Raw genomic sequence first — 22,998 nt, 5'->3', positions numbered from 1 at the left:
CTCCCCCTCCATCTCCTCCCCTCTTTTTTTTTCCTAAATTATTTCCTGATGCAAGTTTTTATTTCCACTGAGTGTTCTTATACAAAGACCCATTTGTCTGAATCCAATTATGCCGGGGACATTTTAGCTAAAATAAGTCAGGCAGTTAATAAAAGCAACAAATTTGTCATGCATTGCAAATTACTTTTATTTTCATTGATGTATAGCTACAGTCATTTTGCTGTTCAAACCCCCCTTTGTACTATTATCTTATCAGTCAAAAGTTTAAAACAGAAAACAAAAAAATGTTTGTTTAGGTGCTGTCCATGGTCCTGATTCCTAATTTTTTAAATAAACTATTAACAACACATTATGGTACATGTTAGACACACAGAAAGGCTCAGGTTATAATGCTACCTTAAACTGGTTTCCTCTTTTTAAGAAGCCATCACTCTGTTTCTAAATTATGTGTAAAGTATTTTTGCTGTTTTTAATAAAAGCAAACCTCATGCAGACAGATTTCATTTCACAGACAGAAAACAGAAGCAGCTGCAGGTTGGATCCTTGTCAGCCTGTCCACAGGCAGCCTATTTGTACTGATGTCTTCCATCTCCTCTTCTTCGTCTGTGATGAAGCATTTTTTTTTAGTTTTCACACAAGCATTTAATTGGTCTTTGAGTCTTATCAGTATTAACACATTCTGTTTCACAGTCAGTTTTTCCCAGAACAGTTTTTATATATGATCAGGAACAGTCAGGAGAGCTTCTTCTGGATTTCTGTTAACGTTGACATTCTGCAAAGACAACACAAAGAGAGAGAAACAGAGAAAGAGAAATGTCATATTAGGGGGTTTCACAATGTTTTTGTTGGTGTAATTTATAGTTTCCTGTTTGCAATTCTTTGCTTCTTGTTTTTCAGTATGCTTTTGTTTTTCTGCCAGTGTTTTCTTTTGTTTGCTTTGTTACCACCAGCCATTAGTGATTTAGTTACTTGTGTAGTCTGGCATTTTTTTAAAATCACTATTGCATTCCTATGTGTGTGAGTGTTTTTTTTGTTTGTTTGTTTTGTTTTGTTTGTTACCACTGCAATGACTCTGTCTTGTGCTCTGTCTTCCTGATGTTACAGCCACTTAAGATTGTTATCTCACCACTGCTTTCTTCTGTATCTTATCTATCACCACAATGTCTGATTGGTTAGCCATCACCTGTTTGTCTGTCTGGATCCGGAAATCCCACGCTATCTCAGCCCTGCCATTCTCCACCACCTTAGGTGGAGTCTCCTACTTTGACTGTGGGACTTCCAGTCCATACTCAGTACAGATGTTCCTGTACACTATTCCAGCCACTTGGTTATGGCGTTCAATATATGCTTTGGCTGCCTGCATCTTACTTCCTGCTATTATGTGCTGGACTGTCTCAGGGGCATCTTTACACAGCCAGCATCTTGTGTCCTGCCTGGTATGATAGACCCCGGACTATATTGCTCTTGTGCTGCCATGATTAGTGCCTCTGTGCTGTCCTTCAATTCAGCCCTTTCAAGTCACTGGTAGGATTTTTTGATATCTTTCTGGGGATGTTTCATGATCAGGACTGTCTGGCCTTGGATCAATCACTCTTGGTGGTTGCTGGTTCATTTGTGCTGCTAAGTATTCATGGAGAGCGGTCAGTTTCTTTAGCCAGTAGATGTGGATCATGTCAGGCCCTGGTGCAGTCAACTCTTTATACCTGCGACTCTGTTTTAGTTGTCTGTAACTGTGATAGATTCTGGTTCTTGTTCTGGGAGATTAGTGTAGTCAGATCTTGGATCTTGTATCCATGGGACATTATCAATGTGTGATGCCTCCTTTTCCTATATGCTTCTTCAGTATTGCTCTTGGTAAATCTATGCTTGTTATTCCCCTGCTGTTGAGAGTACACTTAATACTCCTTTTACCTGAACCTATATCTGAGTGCAGGAGGGTCTTGTCAGACGCTTCTCCAATGCCAGTTCCTATGTCTGAGATAGAGGGGGTCCAAGAGGTGACACCTCCAAAACCAGGTCCTGTGTCTGAGTGCGAAGGGTCCCAGTGGATGTCTTTCCATTGCCAGCATCCAAGTGGAAGGGGTTCTGGAAGGACACCCCTACAAAACCAGTTCCAATGCTATGAGATCCTACCAGATGTCCATCTGTCTTGCCTGCCAGGACGAACCCTGGATTGCCCTTCTAAACTGCCTCGTCTGCCAGGGTGGGCCCTGGACACCACTTGAACCATTTGCTCCTGGCTCCTTTGTTCTGACTGTCATTTTTTATTTTCACTTGTACTTCTGGTTTTGTTTTCATTTAATAAATACTTTTGAATTATACCCATCTGCCTGCAACCTGCTGCTCTGCATCTTTGGATCCTCAACAACCACCAAACTACCAAACAAGCTTTGTTTATCACACTCACGTCGTTACTTTAGTCTCCAACGTTACTTAAAAATGAATATAAAAGTTATTAGAAGAAATGTTTTGTCTTAAGATGTATGTCTTTTCTCTTTAAATTTATAATTCAAATACTTTACTCTTTGCACAGTAACAGTAATTATGGGCAAGGGTTTCCAAACCTTTGCTTGATACAAACATTGTGCTAAGATAAAAAGTACAGCTTACAGGACTCTCTCTTCCCAAAATTTATTTTAAATTCCTAGCTGTAAGTCAACAAAACAGAAACAATGTTAAGTGGGATGAATCGTTTTGTAACTCACTGTAACTAATGAATCACACATTAAAAGCTTACAATATTTTTGTCTCCATTATAACAAACATGCACTTGTAGAAAGTCACCTTTGGCTTCTCTCTGTGTGTGTTGACAGCTTCAATATTGAGGAAAAATGATTCAACTTTACACCCTGTAAGTTAAGAGAAAACCAGACATTTAGAAGAGATTTGAAGAGATGAGACATCCACATTGTACTATTTGCTACTTACCATAAGCTACAGGTGTGAGTTTAAGCACTGTGTGAAGGGGACATCTGAGATAAGGTAACTCATCTTCAGAAAGAGAAAATTTATGTTAATATGTGTGGCTTTTCTACAATCGCATAAGGTGAGGCCAAACAACTAGATAAGAAGCCAGATCATGTAAAAGTTACACATATTTTTTCAGTACCTCCAGCTTTGTCTAGAAAGTAGGCCAGTAGGCAGCGCATTACAGCTTGGTGACAGATAACTAGGACGTTTTCCTGCCTCTCCAGCTCCATGATCACTGGCTCTAAACGATGTACAAGGTCCTCATAGGACTGGAAAAGAGACAAAAAGGCTTAAAGTCAGTCATTAACTTAGACTAATCTGAACTTATTTTCTTTTACTCTAGTTCCATTCAGCTGGCCCAGCCTTAATTTTTCTATATATCAATTCTGATATTAGCATTAGGGGCTTCTGAATGGAGTTTTAAAGGAACAGATCAAGTGAAAAATAACACTCTGCCCTAAAGAATTTACACCATTTTCTTACTGGCACCTCTAAGACTAGTTTACTCATCAGCACATTTTCACATTAGTACATTTACAAATGCATCAGATGAATAGCAGTTTGCACTTGCACTTTAGCTTATGGTAATGTTTTTTCAGGTGACAAAAAATATTGCATTTTTTTTAGTTTTTATGTTGTTGTAGATTTAAACGATGTCCCTGAAATAAAATTTAAAAACATTCTCATGTATTGTTAAGAGGTATAGTATTTAACAATGTATTAATCAAGTTTGAGTCTGTTTTGTACCAGCTGTAAAAATAAAGGCAAACAAATTGTTCATCATCATTCTCTTAATTGACATTAGGTGATGGAGGCAACAGGCTCAGGAGAAAAACCCAGACATCCATCTTTCCAACAGCAGTCTCTAGATCCTCCTGGGGGATTCAGAGATGTCCTCAAACCCAAAGTAACATACAGTAATGCATGTTCTGGGCCTGGGTCAGATGCCTCTGTTAGGATCTGGGTTTTTGTATTTTGTTTTGTCTTCATGTTTCAGTTTGTGTTATTTAGTTGTCTCTTCCCTGTGCCTCAGCCACCATTCACTTCTCTTCAGTTACTCTCTCTCTTCCCCATTCTCAACCATCTACACCTGCCTCTAGCTCCTTTATCATCTCACCTGTGCCCACTTCCACTAATCACCCTCTGCCTTTAAAACCCAATCACTTTCCACAGTTCCCTGCTGGTTCATTGTCATTCTCTTGTCTCCCTGATGTGCTGTTCTGTTTGCTCGTGCCTTCTCGTCTCCCAGTGGTTCATCTTTAGTCTCAGGTCTGTTCAGGTTTAGTTTAGTTAGTTAATGTTTTTTTGTATTTAGTCTAGGTTTTGCTGCCATGTCAGCCTTTGTTTTGGGTTTGCCTTTTATTTCTAAATAAATTAGTTTTTGTTTCAACATGAGTCTGCGCTCAGGGTTCGCCTCCTTCCACCCTGTTCATGACAGAATGAACCAGCCAGACCAGAACCCAGCGGACTCAGGTTTTTTTCTCTTGCTGACCTCTCTGACGAGGATTTCCTCCGGCTTCACATCGCAGTGAGAAAATACTGCGATGTGGAGACCACCTCCCTGGACCAACGGGAGCGTTTTTTTGGCAGCCCAGGCCCTCCTGAGGGAATCACTTCACTACCCAGGGCTCGAAACGTCCCCGGGGATGGATGAGATCCTCAATGGGGCCAGGAGGGATTACGCCCGGGGCTGCATTTCCTTGTCTCCTGTGGCAGCGGCACGCTCCGTGGCTGCTGTGTCTCCCGTGCCACCATCAGACTCTCCCGTGCCGCTCACCGCATCCCCAGTGCCCCCAGCAGCTCCAGCTCCACGCAGACGGCGTCACCGGAGAAGGGTGCCGCCCTCTGCAGAGCCCCCAGCGCTCCCTGCGCCCTCTGCAGAGCCCCCAGCGCTCCCTGCGCCCTCTGCAGAGCCCAGAGCAAGATCTGCCAATGTTTCAGTGGGGGTCTGTAGCGTTACTACCACTGCTTCTTTGGTGGGTCAGCAGGACATCGCTCCACCATCCTATGTCGCAGAGGGGGTCGCGGACTGCGACGCCCCTCAGCCAGTCTCCGAGGGGGTCGCGGACGGCGACGCCTCTCAGCCAGTCTCCGAGGGGGTCGCGGACGGCGACGCCTCTCAGCCAGTCTCCGAGGCGGTCGCGGACGCCTCAATCAAGACTTTTGAATAGCTTTTGTCTGACACCATCCTGAGGCTAATTTGCTGTGGGAACCCTTGGGCTTGCATCATAGTCTGATTATATTACAAACCAGGTGTCGCCACCTTCTCTCATTCCAGCAAGGCCCGGTTTACTGCAGTGTTGTTATTTTGGAACAAGGGTCTACGCACTAAGAACGTGGGGCTTTAAGTCTTTCATATGAATAGCTTGTACAAACAGTTCCAGTCTGGGTTTCGCTCTGGTCATAGCACTGAATCTGCTCTTCTCAGAGTTACCAACACTCTCCTTATGGCAGCAGACTCGGGTTTACTTTCTCTTCTCATTCTTCTCGATTTCAGTGCAGCCTTCGATACTATCGCTCATTCAATCCTGCTTCATAGACTTTCTTCCATTGGTATCACACATACACCCCTCGCCTGGTTCCAGTCTTATCTTTCTGGCTGTTTTCAGTTCATTCAGCTTAAATCATTCAAGTCTCATCTATACTCTGTTGTTTCTGGTGTGCCCCAGGGCTCTGTCCTGGGACTCCTTCTTTTTATCCTCTACCTTCTTTAGTTTCCAAGTTTCCTTGGGTGTTTTAAAAGGTGCTGTCAAATAAAATTTATTATTATTATTATATTACACAATCATGGTGTTACATGAGCTGACTTTTAAGCATGAAATAATTAATTAAAGCTAAATGAAAGAGGCTAAATATCTGAACATACAGCAGTCGGGTAAGAACTATATGAATCAATAAGAGTCAATGCCTGAAAAAGTTATCTGGGTTGTATTTTTTCTTTTATCAAGGGAAATGTTCCATTTGATACATAGTGGGGACTGGACTTAAAACTTGTACTAAAACCAGCCTGCAGGGAAGCTGGTGCTGTTCCAGCTCTGCATCTCCTGGATCCAGTCAAAGGTCTACATATATACAGTCTATAGTTTACATACCATACAACATAGATGAAAGGATCATGGGATATGCTATTCTTTAAACTGGCTTTTCATCATTTTACTTATTGTTCTCTTTAACTTATTTTTTATTATCTCCCATGTGTTTTTATAATATTTTTTTTATAATGTTAAAAACTTTATTTCCTAAAATGAAAATGTGAGCATGTCAGTTAAACATTATACACACATCTTAAGCAAATATGACATTTTCTTTCCCAATGAAAAGAATCACTCACCTCCCCCTTGGGATAACGATAACGATACTTGTCCTGGTCTCTCATTGCAAACTCTTCCGGAAAGTTCTCTTGAATCTCTTCATAGGTTAGTTCTTCACACACACCCTTACAGAGGAGAATTGGGATTAGCATCATCTTAAAACTGTCGAGTCAGCCCAGATAATATTCAAAAATGCAAGTAATCTTTGCAACACAAAGCAAAGAGCACAAAGTGATTCTGAGCTGGGTGGAAATGTAGCAACCATGATAACATTACAGTCTAGACCTTATGGTGGTGCAATAGATCAAATAAAAAGCAAGAGTGTTTCACAAGTGTTTGTAAGAAAGTCGTTGATCATTATCTAATTATCTAATCGTCAGAACATTTTACAAAGCACTGTTTTGAGTTTTTTGTTGTTTTATTGTCATAGAACCAGCAAGGTTATTTAGATCATTCATTCAGGAATCAAGAATCTTTGTTGAAATCCCAATTTATTAGTTTTTCCCATATCAAATGAACCAAAGTGGTGGAGCAAAAACACTGTACAACACTGCCATCAATTTAGCAACATCGTCAACGCAGTGCCGATGAGACTTATCTTGTGTATGTCTATCGGGTTGGGTGGAGAAGGAGGCAAACCCAGAGCGCAGACTCATATTGTAAAAGGAACTAATTTACTAAAATAAAGGATAAACAAAAAAACAAAGAGCTGACGTGGCAGCAAAAACCAAACATAAAAAAATCCTGAAACAGGGCAGGGACAAGACAACCATCACATGACCAGAAACAACATGAACAGAACAGGGCACAAACGGAACAGACCATAACCAAAAAGCAGACTGAGGATAAGTGAATGATGACATAAACAGGCAACAAAAGACAATAAACCAAAAGAAACCAGAATCACAACACAAAAATACAAAAAGAACACAAAACCTGACAATGTCAAGATTTGGGTTTTCTTTATGTTTTTGTATTCGGTTTATTGTTTATTTTGTGGTCTTCATGTTTTGTCTTGTCTCAGTGCCTCTGTCATCATTCACTTATCCTCAGTCTCTCTCGTTTGCCTGTCACACCCATCTACACCTGCTCCTAGCTTTGTCATCATCTCACCTGTGCTCAATTCCACTAATTACCTCCTGTTCTTAAAACCTTGTCATGTCCTCCACTTGTCGCTGGTCCGTTGTCTTGCCTCCTGTTTTGCTTGTGTTTGGATTTTGGTTGTTTAGTTTTGCTGCCACGTCAGCCTTTGTTTTGTGTTTATTTTAAATAAATAAGTTCTTTCCTGAAGATGAGTCTGTGCTCTGGGTTTGCCTCTCTCTCCTGCCAACCTGACAGTGTAGCTCTTCATAAGAGGAACAAACATGGTTTTTGCTTTAAAAACTTACAGCATCTATCTCGTTGAGAGCTTTCCACTGTTCATACTGGACTCCCAGAGTCTCTGCAGTCTGAATAGTTCTCTTCATGTGGCTCGTCCACACCTTCAGATCCTTGATTTTCTGACCCCTGATAAAGGATGCCAAAGCACCAGCATACTGTGGAAAAAGAGGCTTATTTAAGAACTTTCTATATTTACATGAAAGGAATTGACTAAATATAGAACTCACCTTATGTCCTCTTGGGGATAAGCCTGAATCCCCACCAATGCGACCTAACAAGTTGAGTTCACTTTCTCCATGGCGACTCAGGTAGATGGATCTCGGTGTGACATGGATGTTCATTAGGTAGTAGACGATCCTGCTCTGAATATGATCCTGGACCTGGTTCACCAGGTATCTACTGCCCACGTCAAAAATCTTTATGTAGGAGAGTTTCCTGGTCAAAGAGATGGCATACAGACAAAATATTTGATGATAATGCTGTAATTCCCTTACAGCAATAGTCTTCATTTGCCTTCTTATGATTACAAACAGTTCACTGTACCTGTCTATTTCATCATCGATAGGCATGTAGGATGCCTTGTAGCATTCAATTCGCTGAACAAAGTCCTGCATAGCTTCTTCTATGTCACGATCAATGTAATCTGGACTCCCAAATTTTACTTGCTAAGAAAAACAAACATTTGTTTTTTGAATTTAATAGAAAGTATTATCTACATTAAAACAAAACTTTTAAGAATAACAGAGGAACAATATGTGTGTGTGTTTCTCACCTTGATATTTTCTGCAATAATATCAGGGTCATCACAGATGGATTCTACAAAGAACACCTGCAAACAGAAAAACATTTAAAACACACAGCTTTGTTTTTAAAAATAGTTTTGTATTTAAGTCACCTTTTCACTATCTCCAGCTAAAGATCTGATATGTCATTACAAATATAAGAAAAGGCTGTTTACAACCATCCAGATCATCGGTTACGCTGCTGCCCCCACTGCTACAGCTGTATTCAACCCAGTTGTCTTTTTCTTTTCTGGATAGATGTGTTGCACAACACATGAAATCTACTAACTGCCTTCTTGACTTTCTGCCTACCAATTTGTTGAAAGAGGTTTTTAATACTGTTTGCCCTGTTCTTCTGTCATTTATTAACTCATGTCATAGCTCAGGAACTGAGCCAGCTACTTTTAAACATGCTGTGGTCAGACACCCCCTTAAAAAGCACACCTCGACTCTGATTTTATCAAACTTTAGACCCATTGCTCACTTGCCCTAAAGTTTTAGAAAAAGTTGTTTGTATTCAGCTTCAGACATTTTTAGAAAAAAATTGCTACTTTTTGAAAAATTTCAGTCTGATTTCAGCTATTTTTAAATGAAGAAAAGACTGAATGCGTCATATTTGGTGACAATGCTATTAGTGATGTCAGTTCTCTGACCTTTGACTTAAACAATCCTGTTAAGAACTTGGAAGTTTTTTTTGACAAAGAGTTGAAATTCCAAAAACAAATTGACTCCATCATAAAATCAAGTTTTTATCACTTACGTCTCCGTCTTGATCTGAAGAAGGCCATTCATGTTTTTTTAGCTCCAGAATTGATTACTGCAAAGCCCTGTACTTTCGTCTCCCTCAGTCATCCCTAAATCGCCTTCAGCATGTTCAGAATGCAGCTGCCTGTCTCTTGACTGACACCTCTAAATGTGAGCACATCACCCCTGTTCTATTCTCTTTGCATTGGCTTCCTGTCCATTTTAGAATAGATTTTAAACTTTTATTGGTTGTTTTTAGAGCACTTCACGGCCTGGCCCCACCTCATTTGTCTGAATTTTCAAGTGCCTAGCAGGTCTCTTAGGTCTTTCAATAAGTTTTTATTAGATATACCAAGGACCAGGTCAAAATACTAGGGTGATCGGGCTTTCTCAGTGGCAGCATCCAGCCTCTAGTACCAGCTCCCTCTGGACCTACACTCCACCACTGATCTAAGTCTTTTAAACTCAAATCTTAAAACTCATTTATTCAACTTTGTGTTTAACAGTAACAGTAACATTGCATCCTTCTATTCTTGATTTTTAATCTTTTGTTTTTTCTTATGATTCTATGCAATGTTTTTGCTTATTTTTTGTCTGCCCCAATAGTTTTATGCTGCTTTGTTTGTTTCTGTAAATCTTCTTAACTGGTGGTGTAAGGGGCTATAGAAATAAATATAGTTCCTTTATAATGATTGCTTGATTAATAGATTTAAGAAAATACAATAATATTAATTGCTTTAAAAGTCAACCAGTCATAAAATATCCCAAACTTTGTTTAAAACTACAAATGCTTTAATTTTTTTTCTTTAGAAATTAAATACAAAAAGTTAAACAGTTAGCTTCAGAATATTAGCTGATTTGTTTCCATTGGACTGAAGCTCTGTTTTCATTCCCTTCTTGTGTTAAACTTATTTCTAGTAATAGCATTAGGCTACTACTATCATTACTATTACTGCTTAAGTGAATAATACTAATAGTAGTTTAACATTTAGTGTATAAATATTAGAATTGTCATTTTCTCATTTAACTCCAAACAATACATCAATGTGAAATTCCAAAAACAACTTGCCTTATAGCCTCTCTCTTTAGCAAAGGTATTGATGATGGCCCTTCTCTCTCTTGTGGTGTTGGTTGCATCAAAAACCTGAGTGACACAAGATACATCTGTTACTAATACCTTCATCTAACATGCTCATTTACACCAGCTGTTATTGAGTGAGCATAAATCTGACCAATCTGTGCAGAAAGACCAATTTTCTTTTGTTTTTATTTTTTAGTAGATGAATTCATCTAAAATAATTTACAATTACGGAGCAGCATTCTGCCCTAAGTACAGTTAAAAACCTTGGTGTAAACATTAACTCTTAAATTTGACAGTTTCAGTAGAACAGGTAGAAAAGTGGAAAGTAAGTGCTAGTTATGTTAAACATGTTAGGAAACATTTTTTTTTAAATTAATGAGTCTTTAAAAGAAAAGTGTCTCTGATCTGATAACATCTGGTAGCTATTCCCCCATCTGGCAGCATGAGAGGAAGTTCCTAAAGGAAAGTAGTGCTCAAGAAGGAATAAGACATCTTTTTTTTCCTACTGTATTACCATTTAATGTCAGTTAACTAAAACATCTTGTGTTTTACAAGATATGTATGTTAGATGCATTATGTTAGATATGTTTTTTTTTAAACTACAATATTTCGGAAAGCTACATTTTATCTTTTTGGCCACAAAAACATTTTTCACTGCGATAAGATGAACAGTTTCAGTTAGCCTCTTACTCACGGCTACTTGTCCATATTCTTTTGCAAAGTAGGCAGCAACGTCACTGAGTGCAGCTGAAGCGCAGGCCCTGTGAGACAAGTTACATTGGTATAGGCAAAGCAACAGACACTGTAAAATATGCTTCATTGAATAAGGAGTGACGTGGGAAAATCAAAGTCAAATAAAGCTCATCTCCCATGACAACCCTGATCGTTCTTTTACTCACTTGCGGATCCTCATGGCCTCCTCATTATCAGGTTTAAAGAACTCAAAGTTCTTGTAGGTCTTGACTGCCTCCCTGCGATACTGGCCCACATTAAACACTTGTGAAATTAGAAAAACATTAAATTCTTTGAAAGGCAAATATGAGGAAAGAGATCTACATTATAACAAACACTCAAACAGACCTTTTGTAGGAACTCCGATCCAGTTCAGGTAGCGAGTGAGCTTCTTGGAGATGTATGTCTTCCCTCTAGCAGGCAATCCCACCATCACAATCACTGTCGGGGAGTTACAGAACTGAGGCACAGAGGCTGAGAAGAAAACAGACACACCATTTTATAAAGCAACAAGTAATACATCCCACTGAAGTTGGAATTCTGGACTGTTTTTGTTGTTAATTATTCAGCATCTGTCTCACATTCACATGGTCAAATGCTACTCAGCTCAGTGAGGCTCAGTATCACAGGGAAGCAATCATTTGTGTGACGGTTAAGGAATTAAAATTAAAGACTGTTATATTAAACCGTGGAAGGACTACCTATTACTCACTGCCTTTCATGCCAGAGTTTTGGACTAAAATCATTTTATGTTGAGAAATGATGGAGTTGTAGCCAATTTGGTCAAACCTTGAAAAATAACAGAGTGATCTAAAGTAATACTGCAGAAAATGTGTTGTTAAGGACTCTGAGCTACTATCATGTCAAATTTTAACTCAGTTTCTGTAAAACTGAGTGAGTTAAAGCTACTTTTGTGTTGGCTAATGTTGATTAGCTGTGGATTATCTCTAAGGTTAATCAGTTCTAGATGTACATCCAATGATTTCTTTCTGAAAGTATCATTAATATATGTCCAGGGTTTCTTAATATATTTTGCTAACAGACAAACATGGTTGACACGAACAATTAAGATCTTGTGCAATGAGTAGCACTTGCAGTATGAGTTGTGAATGACTTTCAGCTAGAACCACATACAATTTTACCACAATCTCTGTAACACTGAACGGATTTTAGCCATTTTTCTGATTATTTGATTATTTTCTGCAAGTTTCATTAAAACTCTCCCATTGATTCATGATATATTTTGGCAACAAACAGACACTCAAACACTATCACACCCACACAAGCACACACACACTAGCAAAAGCAGCGGGCAATAATTAACATGTGAAAAACATTTTTGCTTGTTTCCTGTGTGATTTTGGAACATTTTCAACATGTTTTTGTAACCACATATAAAAAGCAAGGCAAATTCATGTGGTTTTTCTGTAACTGTTTAAATTAACCACAAACAAAAAAACAAAACAAAACAAAACAAAATTGAAACATTGAGCTGCAAACAGTCAGCATTTCAGAAAAGAACACACCACATGAAAACAAACATTTCCTGTTCAGGTCACAATTTAAAAGTTACCACAGCGGCACCATGAACTGACAGTTAGGGACAACAAATCTAAAATGTTACAATATCTCAGCCATAGACATATTGTACCAATTCATTTTTTTCTTGTGACTTTAAAGCATCTCTAGTCTTACCCAGATAAGACCCAGTTGTATCTTGTTTTGTTGCCTTTGATTCCAACAAAAGCGTAATACCAGTCCAGTTATCTGCCCTCTGAGAAGTACCCAGATGTCCTGTGTGCATCCATATACTAGACAGAGGGAGTCTCTGCCTCCAGACCATTCGGTTATGAATGCTGTGCCAGCAAAATGCTCAAAGGACCATGTCAGACGTTGCACAGAGAGCCAACTCTGACGTGGTTTAGCTCTGCCAGCCTGTCATCACATGGCTAACTCCTGTGTCTGTCCTCAGATTGGTGCATTGTTGAACCCTCAACCCCTGACAGGACTGAGCTCAGATCAGGGGATCCATTACAGGCAGTGTAACTGAAACTCATAACTGCTCCAAGTGTTTGATAAGAAGCACATATAAAATTCTTCATCTGCCAAGTTAGTTTAAAAAAAAAAAGTTAAAGCAGAGGGACAATAACTAAATAAAACAAGAGAAAACTATGTGCTGTAACTTCAAAGTGAATTTTTTTTTTTTTTTTTTTTTTTACCACTTACATCCCCTCCTACGGTTTAAGTCGCATCCCGTCCATGTCACCCAGATCTTGAGCAGAGGAGCCTGCGTGAGCTTTTTCTGCTCTGTGGACATGCTACTTTTCACAGCCACGAGGCCTTTGCAGCAGGAGGAAGAAAAAAGGACAGTTCTTTGGTCTTTGTGCATGTGCATGCCTTACTGAGACGCCCTACTGCAGGTCAGCTGACTGTTACTAAGGAGAAGTACTTGGCAGGCAAGAGAAAGAGGAGGGACTGAGGCCAGAGTGTTTGGCTGCCTCACGTCTTGTTTCTTTATAGTAAAGTCCTGAACAGAACAGCCAAAATCTTTCTTTCATGAGATAGCAGGGACTCATTAATACATCCATCTATCAATCCATCTTCAACCGCTTATTTGTGGTTGTGTTGCAGAGGCAACAGGTCCAGGAGAGAAACCCAGACGTCTCTTTACCCAGCGACACGCTCCAGCTCCTTCTGGGGGATCCCAAGGTGTTCCCAGGCCAGAGAGGATATATAACCCCTTCAGCGAGGGGCATGCGTCAAGAGAGGCATCCTAATCAGATGCCCGAACCACCTCAACTGACTCCTTACGATGGGAAGGAGCAGCAGTTCTACTCCAAGCTTCCCCTGGATGACAGAAATCCTTATCTTATCTCGAAGGCTGAGCCCAGCCACCCTATGAAGGAAATTCATTTCAGTTGCTTGTACATGGGATTTCAACAACTTTTTCTTTACCATGACCTATTCATGATATGTTATAATGTACATTTGTTGTAGGGAGACAGGTGGTTTTTCAGGCCAAGTAAGAGCAACGGAGTGCTGTCTGAGAGACAGGTGTAACATAAGAGGGAGCCGCTCATGAATTCAGATAAGCACAGTCCGTTCCCTACAACTTGTTTGTTTAGAAATCTGAGAATGGCAGAGAGAACCTGCTTTTTCTCTTACCACAAGAGGGCAGCTCTAACCTGTATTTTGAGTGTCAGGACTGTCAGACTGTCAGGTTCCCAAATCAAAGCAACCAAACACATTTACTGCTCTAGTAAATGTGAGAGGAAAAAATAGAAAGATAGAAAAAAATAAAATCTTTTGACTGAAAGTGTTTATTTTTTTTACACTTAATCATATTATCTGAAAAACACCCCCTACACCCCATGCCACATATTTGAGAGTGTTTTCTGCATCTCTGTCACTTCTTAAAGGTTTTGATGTAAAGGAGTATACTCTGTACATGCCCTGAATCAAAATAAACAGTATAGTGTTCTCTAATGAAACGTTTAAGCTGTACGGGGACTTTAACCTGCAGCAATTAGATCCTCAAGACTTATGACAGTTTAAAGGATGAGGGTGTTTTTGAACAGCTTTTCTTTAGTTTACTGTTATGTTATTTTAGTTTTTTTTATCTATTCAATAAACACTTTTTATAAGGCTTGAGTCAGATATGAAGTGGTCATGCAAATATTCAAGGTTTTTATTCAACTCCCTAACTTTTCAGTGCAAGTTAGAATAATGTACTATAAAGTGCAGTTATGCAAATATCTCAAGCAGGTTCTAAAGGTTCTAAAGAAGCTCAGTCAGCAAGGGCAGGATTACTGGCACCTGTGCACATGTGTGGTTTATTTGCAGCGTGTCATGGAGTGGAGTATGTGTCTGTGCTTTGACTACAGCATGGATCGCTGTGATCAATTTTGAGGGCCTTCTAAAATGACTCAGAATGATCTCCTTTAATAGCACATTATTATAGACTGTGCATATTTTAGCCTGTAACACAGCTCAGTGGCCTAGTTGTAGAGTGTCCGCCCTGAAACTGGGAGGTTGTGGGTTCAATCCCCAGCTGGATCATACCAAAGACTGTAAAAATGGGACCCATTTCCACCCTGCTTGAAACTCAGCATTAAGGGTTGGAATTGGGGGGGGTTAGATCACCAAATGATTCCCGAGCGTGGCACCGCTGCTGCTCACCGCTCCCTCAGTGGATGGGTCAAATGCAGAGAACAAATTTCCCACACTCAGGTGTCTATCAATCAGTGGATCTTTTATTTCAAAATAGTTTAAAAAAGGCAGTGCAGGATGAGTCACCTGCTTGAACTGAACTGTCTTCTAAAGGCAGCTGTTGAACCATCATGTATCAGGGTCCTGCTGCCTCATAAATATTCTCCAATGTACTGTTTATATACTTAAAATTCACATTATCTAAACCACTACTGAATGCTTCAGATATGTAAAACACTTGCTGTAGAAAAAGCTTTACAGGAACAGCTTTACTGGTTAGGAATCACAAACCAGTTACATTTTTCCACATATTTAAATACAAACAGCAACACCAACTACCTTAACAAGTAACTTGCAGGAGAAATAAAAAGTCAATAAAAAAAACAGCCTAAATATGTTTAGAGATATAAATAAAGTTTATTCTGATCATTTTTGCTTTCTTTTAATGTCACAGTTCCAACCCTTCTCCTTTATCTGGGCTTGGGAGTGGCAAAAGTGACCCAAAAGAAAAACTCAGTTATTTTAGTGCAGTGATTTCTTTCATTTTACATTTACATCCTGCCATGGATCAGTCAGCATCACATTTGTACCGTCTGGATGTGGTGGGGTGAATCTCCTGCTCTGACTGCAGCTGGAGGGATGCTGCAGGAGGACTGAGCTGTCCATGAGTGCTGTGGGATGGAGGAGGGCCCTCTACAACACTCGCTGCTTGTTGGAAAGAACTATACTTGCTTTCACATCAGTCTTCAAGTCTCCAAAACACACACAAAAGGTTTATAGTTATTATTTGTAATATAGTCACAAGAGGGGTCTGAAAAAATCATTAAATATAGCGACAAAGTCTCTAAATTGACAACACTGCTTACATCTGGGAAAGCAGAACCCGCCCTGCTCTGCTCTGATTGGCTAAAACTTTGGCTCTGGATCGCTTAATTTGTTGAAAGCAGTGTCAATTTTATCCCTGTATCATAATTACATAGATTGGATGGCTTTAACAGGACCACAACAAAAAATGTTGGGTTTTTTTTCATTCTCATTTTTTTACAGATGACAGAAATTCGTCCTAGAGATGGAGAACTTTAATCCATGTAAAAAACAAAAACAAAACTGTAGAATATATAGCACACAGACAGAGATGGACAACTAATTAATAAGTGTGTTAATGTTTCCATAAATCCACTAGTTACATTTTGCCACTTGAACCCATTTTCTGTCTGCTTCAGAAGTGCCATCGAACCTTTATTTGGCCTAAAGATTGTGTTCTGATCCTACCTTAGTTTTCCAATAGGATTTAATATCAGAAAGTAATTATTCTTGCAAATGTTAACATCAATTAGGGGCCAAATGATTTAGGAAGAATTCCAAAATAATAAAATAAAAATCTCAGACAGCTGACAAGTACAACCCCAGTCTTAAAAAAGTTAGGACATTGTGTAAAATGCTAATAAAAACAGAATTAAATGATTTGTATATTTTATGAAGCCATATTTTGTTCACAATAGAAAGTAGTAAACATATCAAATGTTTAAACTAAGAAATTGGACTTCTGGTGTGTGTGTATGTGTGTGTGTTGGGGTGGGGAAGAAAGAATGAAAAGAGTCATTTTTAATAATATTATGACAACAACACATCTTTAAAAAGTTGGTACATGGTAATTTTTCCCATAGTGAAACATCCCCTCTTCTGTTAACAATCAACAAAAGTAATGTGATGTAATAAAATTACACATAAGCCTCCACAAAACTTTAGAGGTTTGAGGTTTTTTGGATGACTAACATTCATTCAGGAATTGACCCCAGTTTGAAGGAAAAACTCTCGACAGGGTTAATAGCAGGGTTTTAGCCTATGCATGAGACCAGAGTGGCCAGTTCTGCTTCAAATTCTCAACAACCAAGACATAGTGGTACGTCCAGGCCCATGGTATGGATACATGGCCAACACACTCCCTCATACTCCACCCAGGGCCTGATACACTGCCACCATGATAATAAACTACCTTGCTATAGATGTGTTTACAATATCATGCATATTGGGGAACACATTGCATTCTTAATATGCACTTGAAGATTTTGCCAAGACCCTGGAAAAGACCATCCAAATTCTGCCTGATTTTTTAATGTTATAGCAGGGTTGTCATCTGGTGTGAAGTGGTTTCAGAGTTTCAGAACATTTGGCGGTATCTCTGCACCATCTCAAAGGTCAGTACAGTATCTGCATTGGTACCTGTCATTAATTCTTAAGAAAGGTTTTAGTGATATTAATAAATTCCTGTTTACTTTTTAAGAAATGTTTATTAGTACTACTGTATCTGATAAAATGCTGGGAACAATGTTTGTTGTATAAATTCCCTTAATATTTAATGGATAAAATTTATTCCACAAAGATTTTTATCTCTCTTCAAAGGTTCCATATAGTTTTTTTCACATATTTTGGTAGGTTTGTTTGTGCTTCATGTGTGGCTAAGTCTTGAGTTTTCTAAAGTATGGTATTTGAATAAATATACAAAATGAATTGCAAATTTTATAATAAGAGAATGGTTGTTGTGTTGGATCCAAGAGTGCAGGCAATCAGGCAACAAGCAGGCAGGCATAATCCAGAAATATGCTAAACAAATAGGAACCAGACAGGCAGGTAGCAACAAAACATCCAGGACTGAATAGAAGCCAAGAGGGGAAGATGAAACAACTTACAAGGCCCTGACAACTAACCTGAACACAAATATAAACAAGGTGAGTTGATTACAGAGTGAATGCAGCTGTGATGATTACAAATGAACAGCAAGTGCATGTGACAGGAAAAACAGGGAAGTTGAGGAAAATAATGACTTGACATAAATAACCAAAAACCTATAAATGCTGGCGAAACATAAGACCAATGGCTAAGAATAGAAAACACTAGCAGAAATAAACAAGATCACTGAAACATTCTCAACTGAGGTAAGTCTAAAACTGGAAAGACAAAACTAAACACAAATACAAATAAACCACAAAACAATGACATTACCTCTTCCACAAAGGATAGCTCCTGATGTTCCCCAAAACAATTATTATCCATCCTAAGTCAGGAGTCCTGGAGGGAGGGATCAGGCAAGAAAAAAAAGAGCCAGGAGGCAACAGTACAAGTGGACTGTCTGCAGCCTGTCCAGACAACAGAGGCAGTGCAGGGGATTACTGGAGGGTTGTTCAGGTAGGCATGCTTGAGAGGCATTTAGTGGGATGCCTTTTAACAACTGAAGCTTAGCTAGATGGTAGAAAGGTGTCAGCAGGACCCCTTTAGCAACTGGAGCTTGGCTGGGCACCTGTCCAGCAGGACACCCTTGGTGACTGGAGCTTAGCTACATGGTAGAGAAGTGTTTGGCAGGACCCCTTAAGCACCTGGAGCTTGGCTAAACAACACAAGCATCAAGCAGAACTCAATTAGAGACTGAAGTTTAGCTAGGCATCAGAAAACCCTTCCTCTGGACCCCCTCAGACTCAGAGACATGGAATGGCAGGTGGGTGTTCCCCTGGACCCCCTCAAACTTGGAGACAGGGAGTCAAGGCAAGGCATCTCATTGGACCCCCTCAGACTTGGAGACAAGAACAGACACATTTTGTCCCATTGTACCTCCTTGGACTCAAGAACAGGAAGAAATGAAGAGGCACCCTCCAGGACTCTCTCAGATGTGGAGATGGGAATTAATGTGGCAGAGATCTGGGCAGGAGTTGTGGAGACAGAAACCTGGAATTGGGCTGTAGCGCTATAAAGCTTGAGTGAGGTGCTTAGTGGAGACGGAGGTAAAAATGTGACTATATGAATAATGGCTCTTTTGTAGTCCAGGGTATTCATATAGAGTGAGACTGGAACTTGTGGTCAAGACAGAATAGTCCTCTTAATTAGGGAGAAGGTAAACAATCTGAACCTTACATCGGAGGAGTCAGCCAAAGCTCTCATTAGGCTATCCAAGGTATCAAGGAGATCATCCAGTTCCTGAGCACATATCAGGTTACCTGCTGGGTCCATGGTGGCCAAGTTCATCTTTAAGAAATGGATGTTGATGTGGACCAAAAAGTGCAAGCAACCAGGCAGCAGTCGTAATTTAGCCAAAGGTTTATTAAATAAAAAAGAACCAGACATCCACGTGGCAACAAAATGTCAATGACTGAAAAAGAACAAAGAGAGGGACAAAAAATATGACAACTTATGACAATCTGACAACTAACTGAGAGGCTGAGCACAAATACTGTATTTAGGGCACAATGTGAGTTGATTACAGGGTGAATGCAGCTGGAATGATTACAGATGAGCAGCAGGTGTGTGTGTGAGGCAAAACAGAAGTGCTGAGAGAAAACAGTGGCTTTCAAAATGAATGAACACAAACCTAAAAATGGATGGCTAAACATGTAAAAAAAGAAAAAAAAGACACCTATGGCTATGAACAGAAAACACTGGCAGAAATATGCTCGATTACTGAAACATTCACAAGTAAAGGAAATCTAAAACCAGAAAGACAATAAAACTAGCATGAACACCAAGAAACGCCCAAATTGTGACAATAACAAGGTTTTTAGTCATTGCAGACGTATTACACATACTGTTCAAAAAAATAACACAAATGTTGAAAATTGTGAAAACAGAACTTTCTGTGTATGAAACAAGTAAAGTGAAGATGGGTGCAAAAATAAAACACTTTTGTTAGAAAGGGGGTAAACATGAAATAGAGTTGAGGGGGTCACTTGAGTGCTTTGTTGTTTTCTTCTTGACATTTGGACATACAGGTTTCTCAGAAGGAATAATTACCTGGAAATTGGATTTTAAAATAAAAAAAACAAAACAAAAAAAAACAGTAAATTAACCACCCAAACCTCACAATACAACCTGACTTATTATATGGAACTGCTAAAGGTTTCTCTAGTCAATGACCCCAACAGTGTGCAAATTCTATTGGTATTCTGACCTCCAGCTGGATGGTGGTCAAATTGAGAATGAGATCAGATTCACTTCCAAGTTCTGTCTTCCAAGGATCTCCAAATAGAGATCATAATGTTCCAAGATTTTGGCTGTGTGCAAAGTGTAACAGGCACCCATGTTAGTTCTGGATAGTGACAGCCAGTGTTTTATGTTCTGGGACAAGTCAAACTATTTGGACAAAGGTACATGCAAAGCTATGTTCACATTTGTCCTGACAGGAGTTCAACATACTCTATCATAAACAACAGCCATGCGGTCTCACATTTTTTTCAGTCTACTTCCCCTTTTACTTGTTCACAAGTAATCTAAAAGCTCAAGATGAGTTTTGAAAACCAGAATATTTAAAAAAAATACTGCAGAGCATCTCACTTGCATTTTTTTCTCTAGTATATTTTGGGAAGCTTGAGCATGTAACAGTGTGATACAGTCACTCCACATTCTCATCCTTGTTGCATGAAAGTGAATGAAAGCATTTATTACCTGTAAACAATGTACCTGAGAAGAATACAGAAAAGCAGCACTTAAGTCAATCAACTATCAGGAACTATGCTCTTTATCAGCTAGTTCCCTGTGGTTAGTGAAGAAGCATGACAGGGCACATCTTTTTTTAACTGTACTGCATTGTGTCAGCATGACTCATCCTGGTGATAAACATGAACAGAAAAACGGCATGCTCTCTGATAAGGGGGTTCAATATTGAGCTCACCTGTGCTGTCACACCTACTGCGCCTCATATTTTCCTGCTCCATTCTTTGAAACTCTCCAATAAAGCAACCTTTAGATCATCACAATCACAAACAGAATCGTGTGGCCAGTAGCAGCAGAGCTTACACTCTTTTTAAAGAAACTAAACCACCGTGCCAAAGGATTCTCAACCCACCCCCTACACTTTAAGCCTTCTCTTTTTACCACTCCAGTGACATATGATAGCAGCATGCAAGGCTTGTCTTTTAATGTCTGCCACCGTCAGAGTTCACAATGTACACGCATAGCAAAGGAGAGGCAGCACTCAGATGGAGTGTCATAAAAGAGGTAAAAGGCACTGAGACATTGATTGTTGTTGCACATGGAGATAAAGGTACATTTATGCCAGCTGTCTGCAATCAGACAGAGCCTATTTTTAAGGTAATAAACAGCAATGAGGGTAGTAGGGTTAGCAATGTGATATATTTAGTGGCATTCTAACAAACAGAGTCTGACATTTGAAATCACACCCTATCACAATAAGTATTTATTCTTTTTAGTTCAACACTCAGGGAGGTTTATATGGTGGAAATCAGATGTATGTATTAAAATATTAGTCTAAATATCCCCACTTTCTATCATAGTTGAGAGTTGAAGCCAGCAAGACCCAGTTTACAGAAGCTGCCATGTTGTATTTTTGAGACCAATGTCTAAGCAGTAGCAATGTGGGGCTTTAAGTCCTGCCTACTATCACGAACACAATCATAGTGCTACATGACCTTTCTTTTAAGCATGAAATAACTAATTACAACTATCTTATTAGAGACATTAATATTTGACCATACAGCAGCAAGGTAAAAACTACATAAATCAACAACAGTCAACACCTAAAAAACATTTTTGAGGTATATTTTTTGATTACTAGGACCAGGCACTCCAAGCCCAGGCTGACCAAAATCAGGGTCTGGGAATGAAAATAACTGCTTTGACTGTTGAAATTGTTAAGGTCTCAGCCCCTTCAGCTGCTCCATCATTCCAACATGAGATTCACACTTTGGATCCAAAGTTGTTTTCTGGAGAATAAATAAGTAACCCTAATAAGTTTTGTGGATTCATCCTGCAGAGTTCTGTCATCATCTCTGAGAATCTGCAAGTGTACCACAGTGATCAATCCAAGATTTTTTACATGTCTCAGTTCAAGTTGGTGTTTAATCATCCCAGCCATGGTGGAGGGGCAGAGACATGCCTCCTTCATGTATTCCAAGGAAGAAGCAGTATGGCAGACTATTCAATAGAATTTTGCAAATTAGCTGCTGAGGTCAGCTGGGATGACAACGCTTTGAGGGAGGTTTTTATTGAAAACCTTGTCAAACTGCTCAAAGATGAGCTCATGATTAAATATGAGGCCTCTAATCTGGCATTACTTGTCTCCCTATTGATCAAGTTGGATAATCGCCTCAACAGAAATACCATGCTCTGCTCTCTCAAGCCATTTCCCATCAGTCCCACCTAGTGGACCTGCTGAGGCAAAGGAGGAGCCCATGGTCATTGGTCAAGCCAAGCTAACTCCTGAGGAGCGTAGATGCTGCTTGGTGGTTGGTGACTGCTTTAACTGTGGGTCCTCTGGACATAGGGTCATGCCATGTTTTCAGCCACCAAAAGACAAGGCATATCATAAGCTGTGGGGATAATGATAAGCCCAGTCTCCTTTTATCCCACCAAGTCATGCCTTGAATTCAAAGGTCACCATTGTTTAATACTCCTTTGTCTGAAGAGGGTTCTGCTCTAGTGGATTCTAGTGATAGGAATGGCAGTTCTTTTGAGTGTACTGAATCCATAGAATCAGTACACTCAAAAGTGTCAGGATCGCGGGACACGGAAAAGAACCCTGAGTGCAGACTCATAGTAAAAAAAACTAATTTATTAACTAAAGAAAAATAACAAAACAAAAGCTGACGGGGCAGCAAACACAAACAGAACAAAAACCAATGAGCACAGTGGAACAAAACATCAGGGAACTAAGGCACGGAGACAGCTACAACCAACAAAGGAAAAACAATGAACCAGCGGATAGTGAGAGAAGTGACCGGGTTTTTGAATACTGAGGGTGACGAGGTAAGTAGAAACAGGTGAGTGGAGATAATTATGGACAGGT

The 22,998-nt window shown here is 39.5% G+C and overlaps 1 protein-coding gene across 7 annotated transcripts; it reads right to left on the bottom strand.

Annotated features, from left to right (window-relative positions):
- Positions 1–169: 169 nt before the first annotated feature.
- On the bottom strand, positions 170–21,037 carry pfkfb1 (6-phosphofructo-2-kinase/fructose-2,6-biphosphatase 1). 7 transcript variants are annotated; one of them, XM_017419181.3, is made up of 15 exons: positions 20,866–21,037; positions 20,640–20,654; positions 11,349–11,474; positions 11,168–11,264; positions 10,963–11,029; positions 10,257–10,331; positions 8,434–8,490; positions 8,205–8,326; positions 7,889–8,096; positions 7,670–7,816; positions 6,302–6,406; positions 3,110–3,239; positions 2,929–2,991; positions 2,785–2,849; positions 170–772 (listed from the first exon to the last, which is right to left on the bottom strand). In XM_017419181.3, the coding sequence occupies exons 1-15, from the start codon at positions 20,906–20,908 to the stop codon at positions 713–715; spliced, it is 1,380 nt and encodes a 459-aa protein (XP_017274670.1). In that variant the 5' UTR covers positions 20,909–21,037; the 3' UTR covers positions 170–712. The 7 variants fall into 7 exon arrangements, with proteins under 7 accessions (XP_017274670.1, XP_024862389.1, XP_017274671.1 ...); XM_025006621.2 differs by lacking the exon at positions 20,640–20,654 and adding an exon at positions 15,800–15,961 and having other exon boundaries at positions 20,866–21,002; XM_017419182.3 differs by lacking the exon at positions 20,640–20,654 and having other exon boundaries at positions 20,866–21,034.
- Positions 21,038–22,998: the final 1,961 nt, after the last annotated feature.

Source organism: Kryptolebias marmoratus, linkage group LG8 (assembly GCF_001649575.2).
Source record: "Kryptolebias marmoratus isolate JLee-2015 linkage group LG8, ASM164957v2, whole genome shotgun sequence".
Lineage (NCBI taxonomy): Eukaryota > Metazoa > Chordata > Actinopteri > Cyprinodontiformes > Rivulidae > Kryptolebias > Kryptolebias marmoratus.
This window is presented reverse-complemented; position numbering and strand designations above follow the sequence as displayed.

What these genes read in the sequence shown, in the direction of transcription:
- pfkfb1 (XM_017419183.3), bottom strand. Translation starts at nt 12,843, where the DNA reads ATGGTCTGGAGGCAGAGACTCCCTCTGTCTAGTATATGGATGCACACA. An exon ending in AAGAATATGGACAAGTAGCC is followed by an intron (nt 10,332 to 10,962) that starts GTGAGTAAGAGG and finishes TGTGTCACTCAG; the next exon opens with GTTTTTGATGCAACCAACAC. An exon ending in CTTTCTAGACAAAGCTGGAG is followed by an intron (nt 2,992 to 3,109) that starts GTACTGAAAAAA and finishes CTCTTTCTGAAG; the next exon opens with ATGAGTTACCTTATCTCAGA.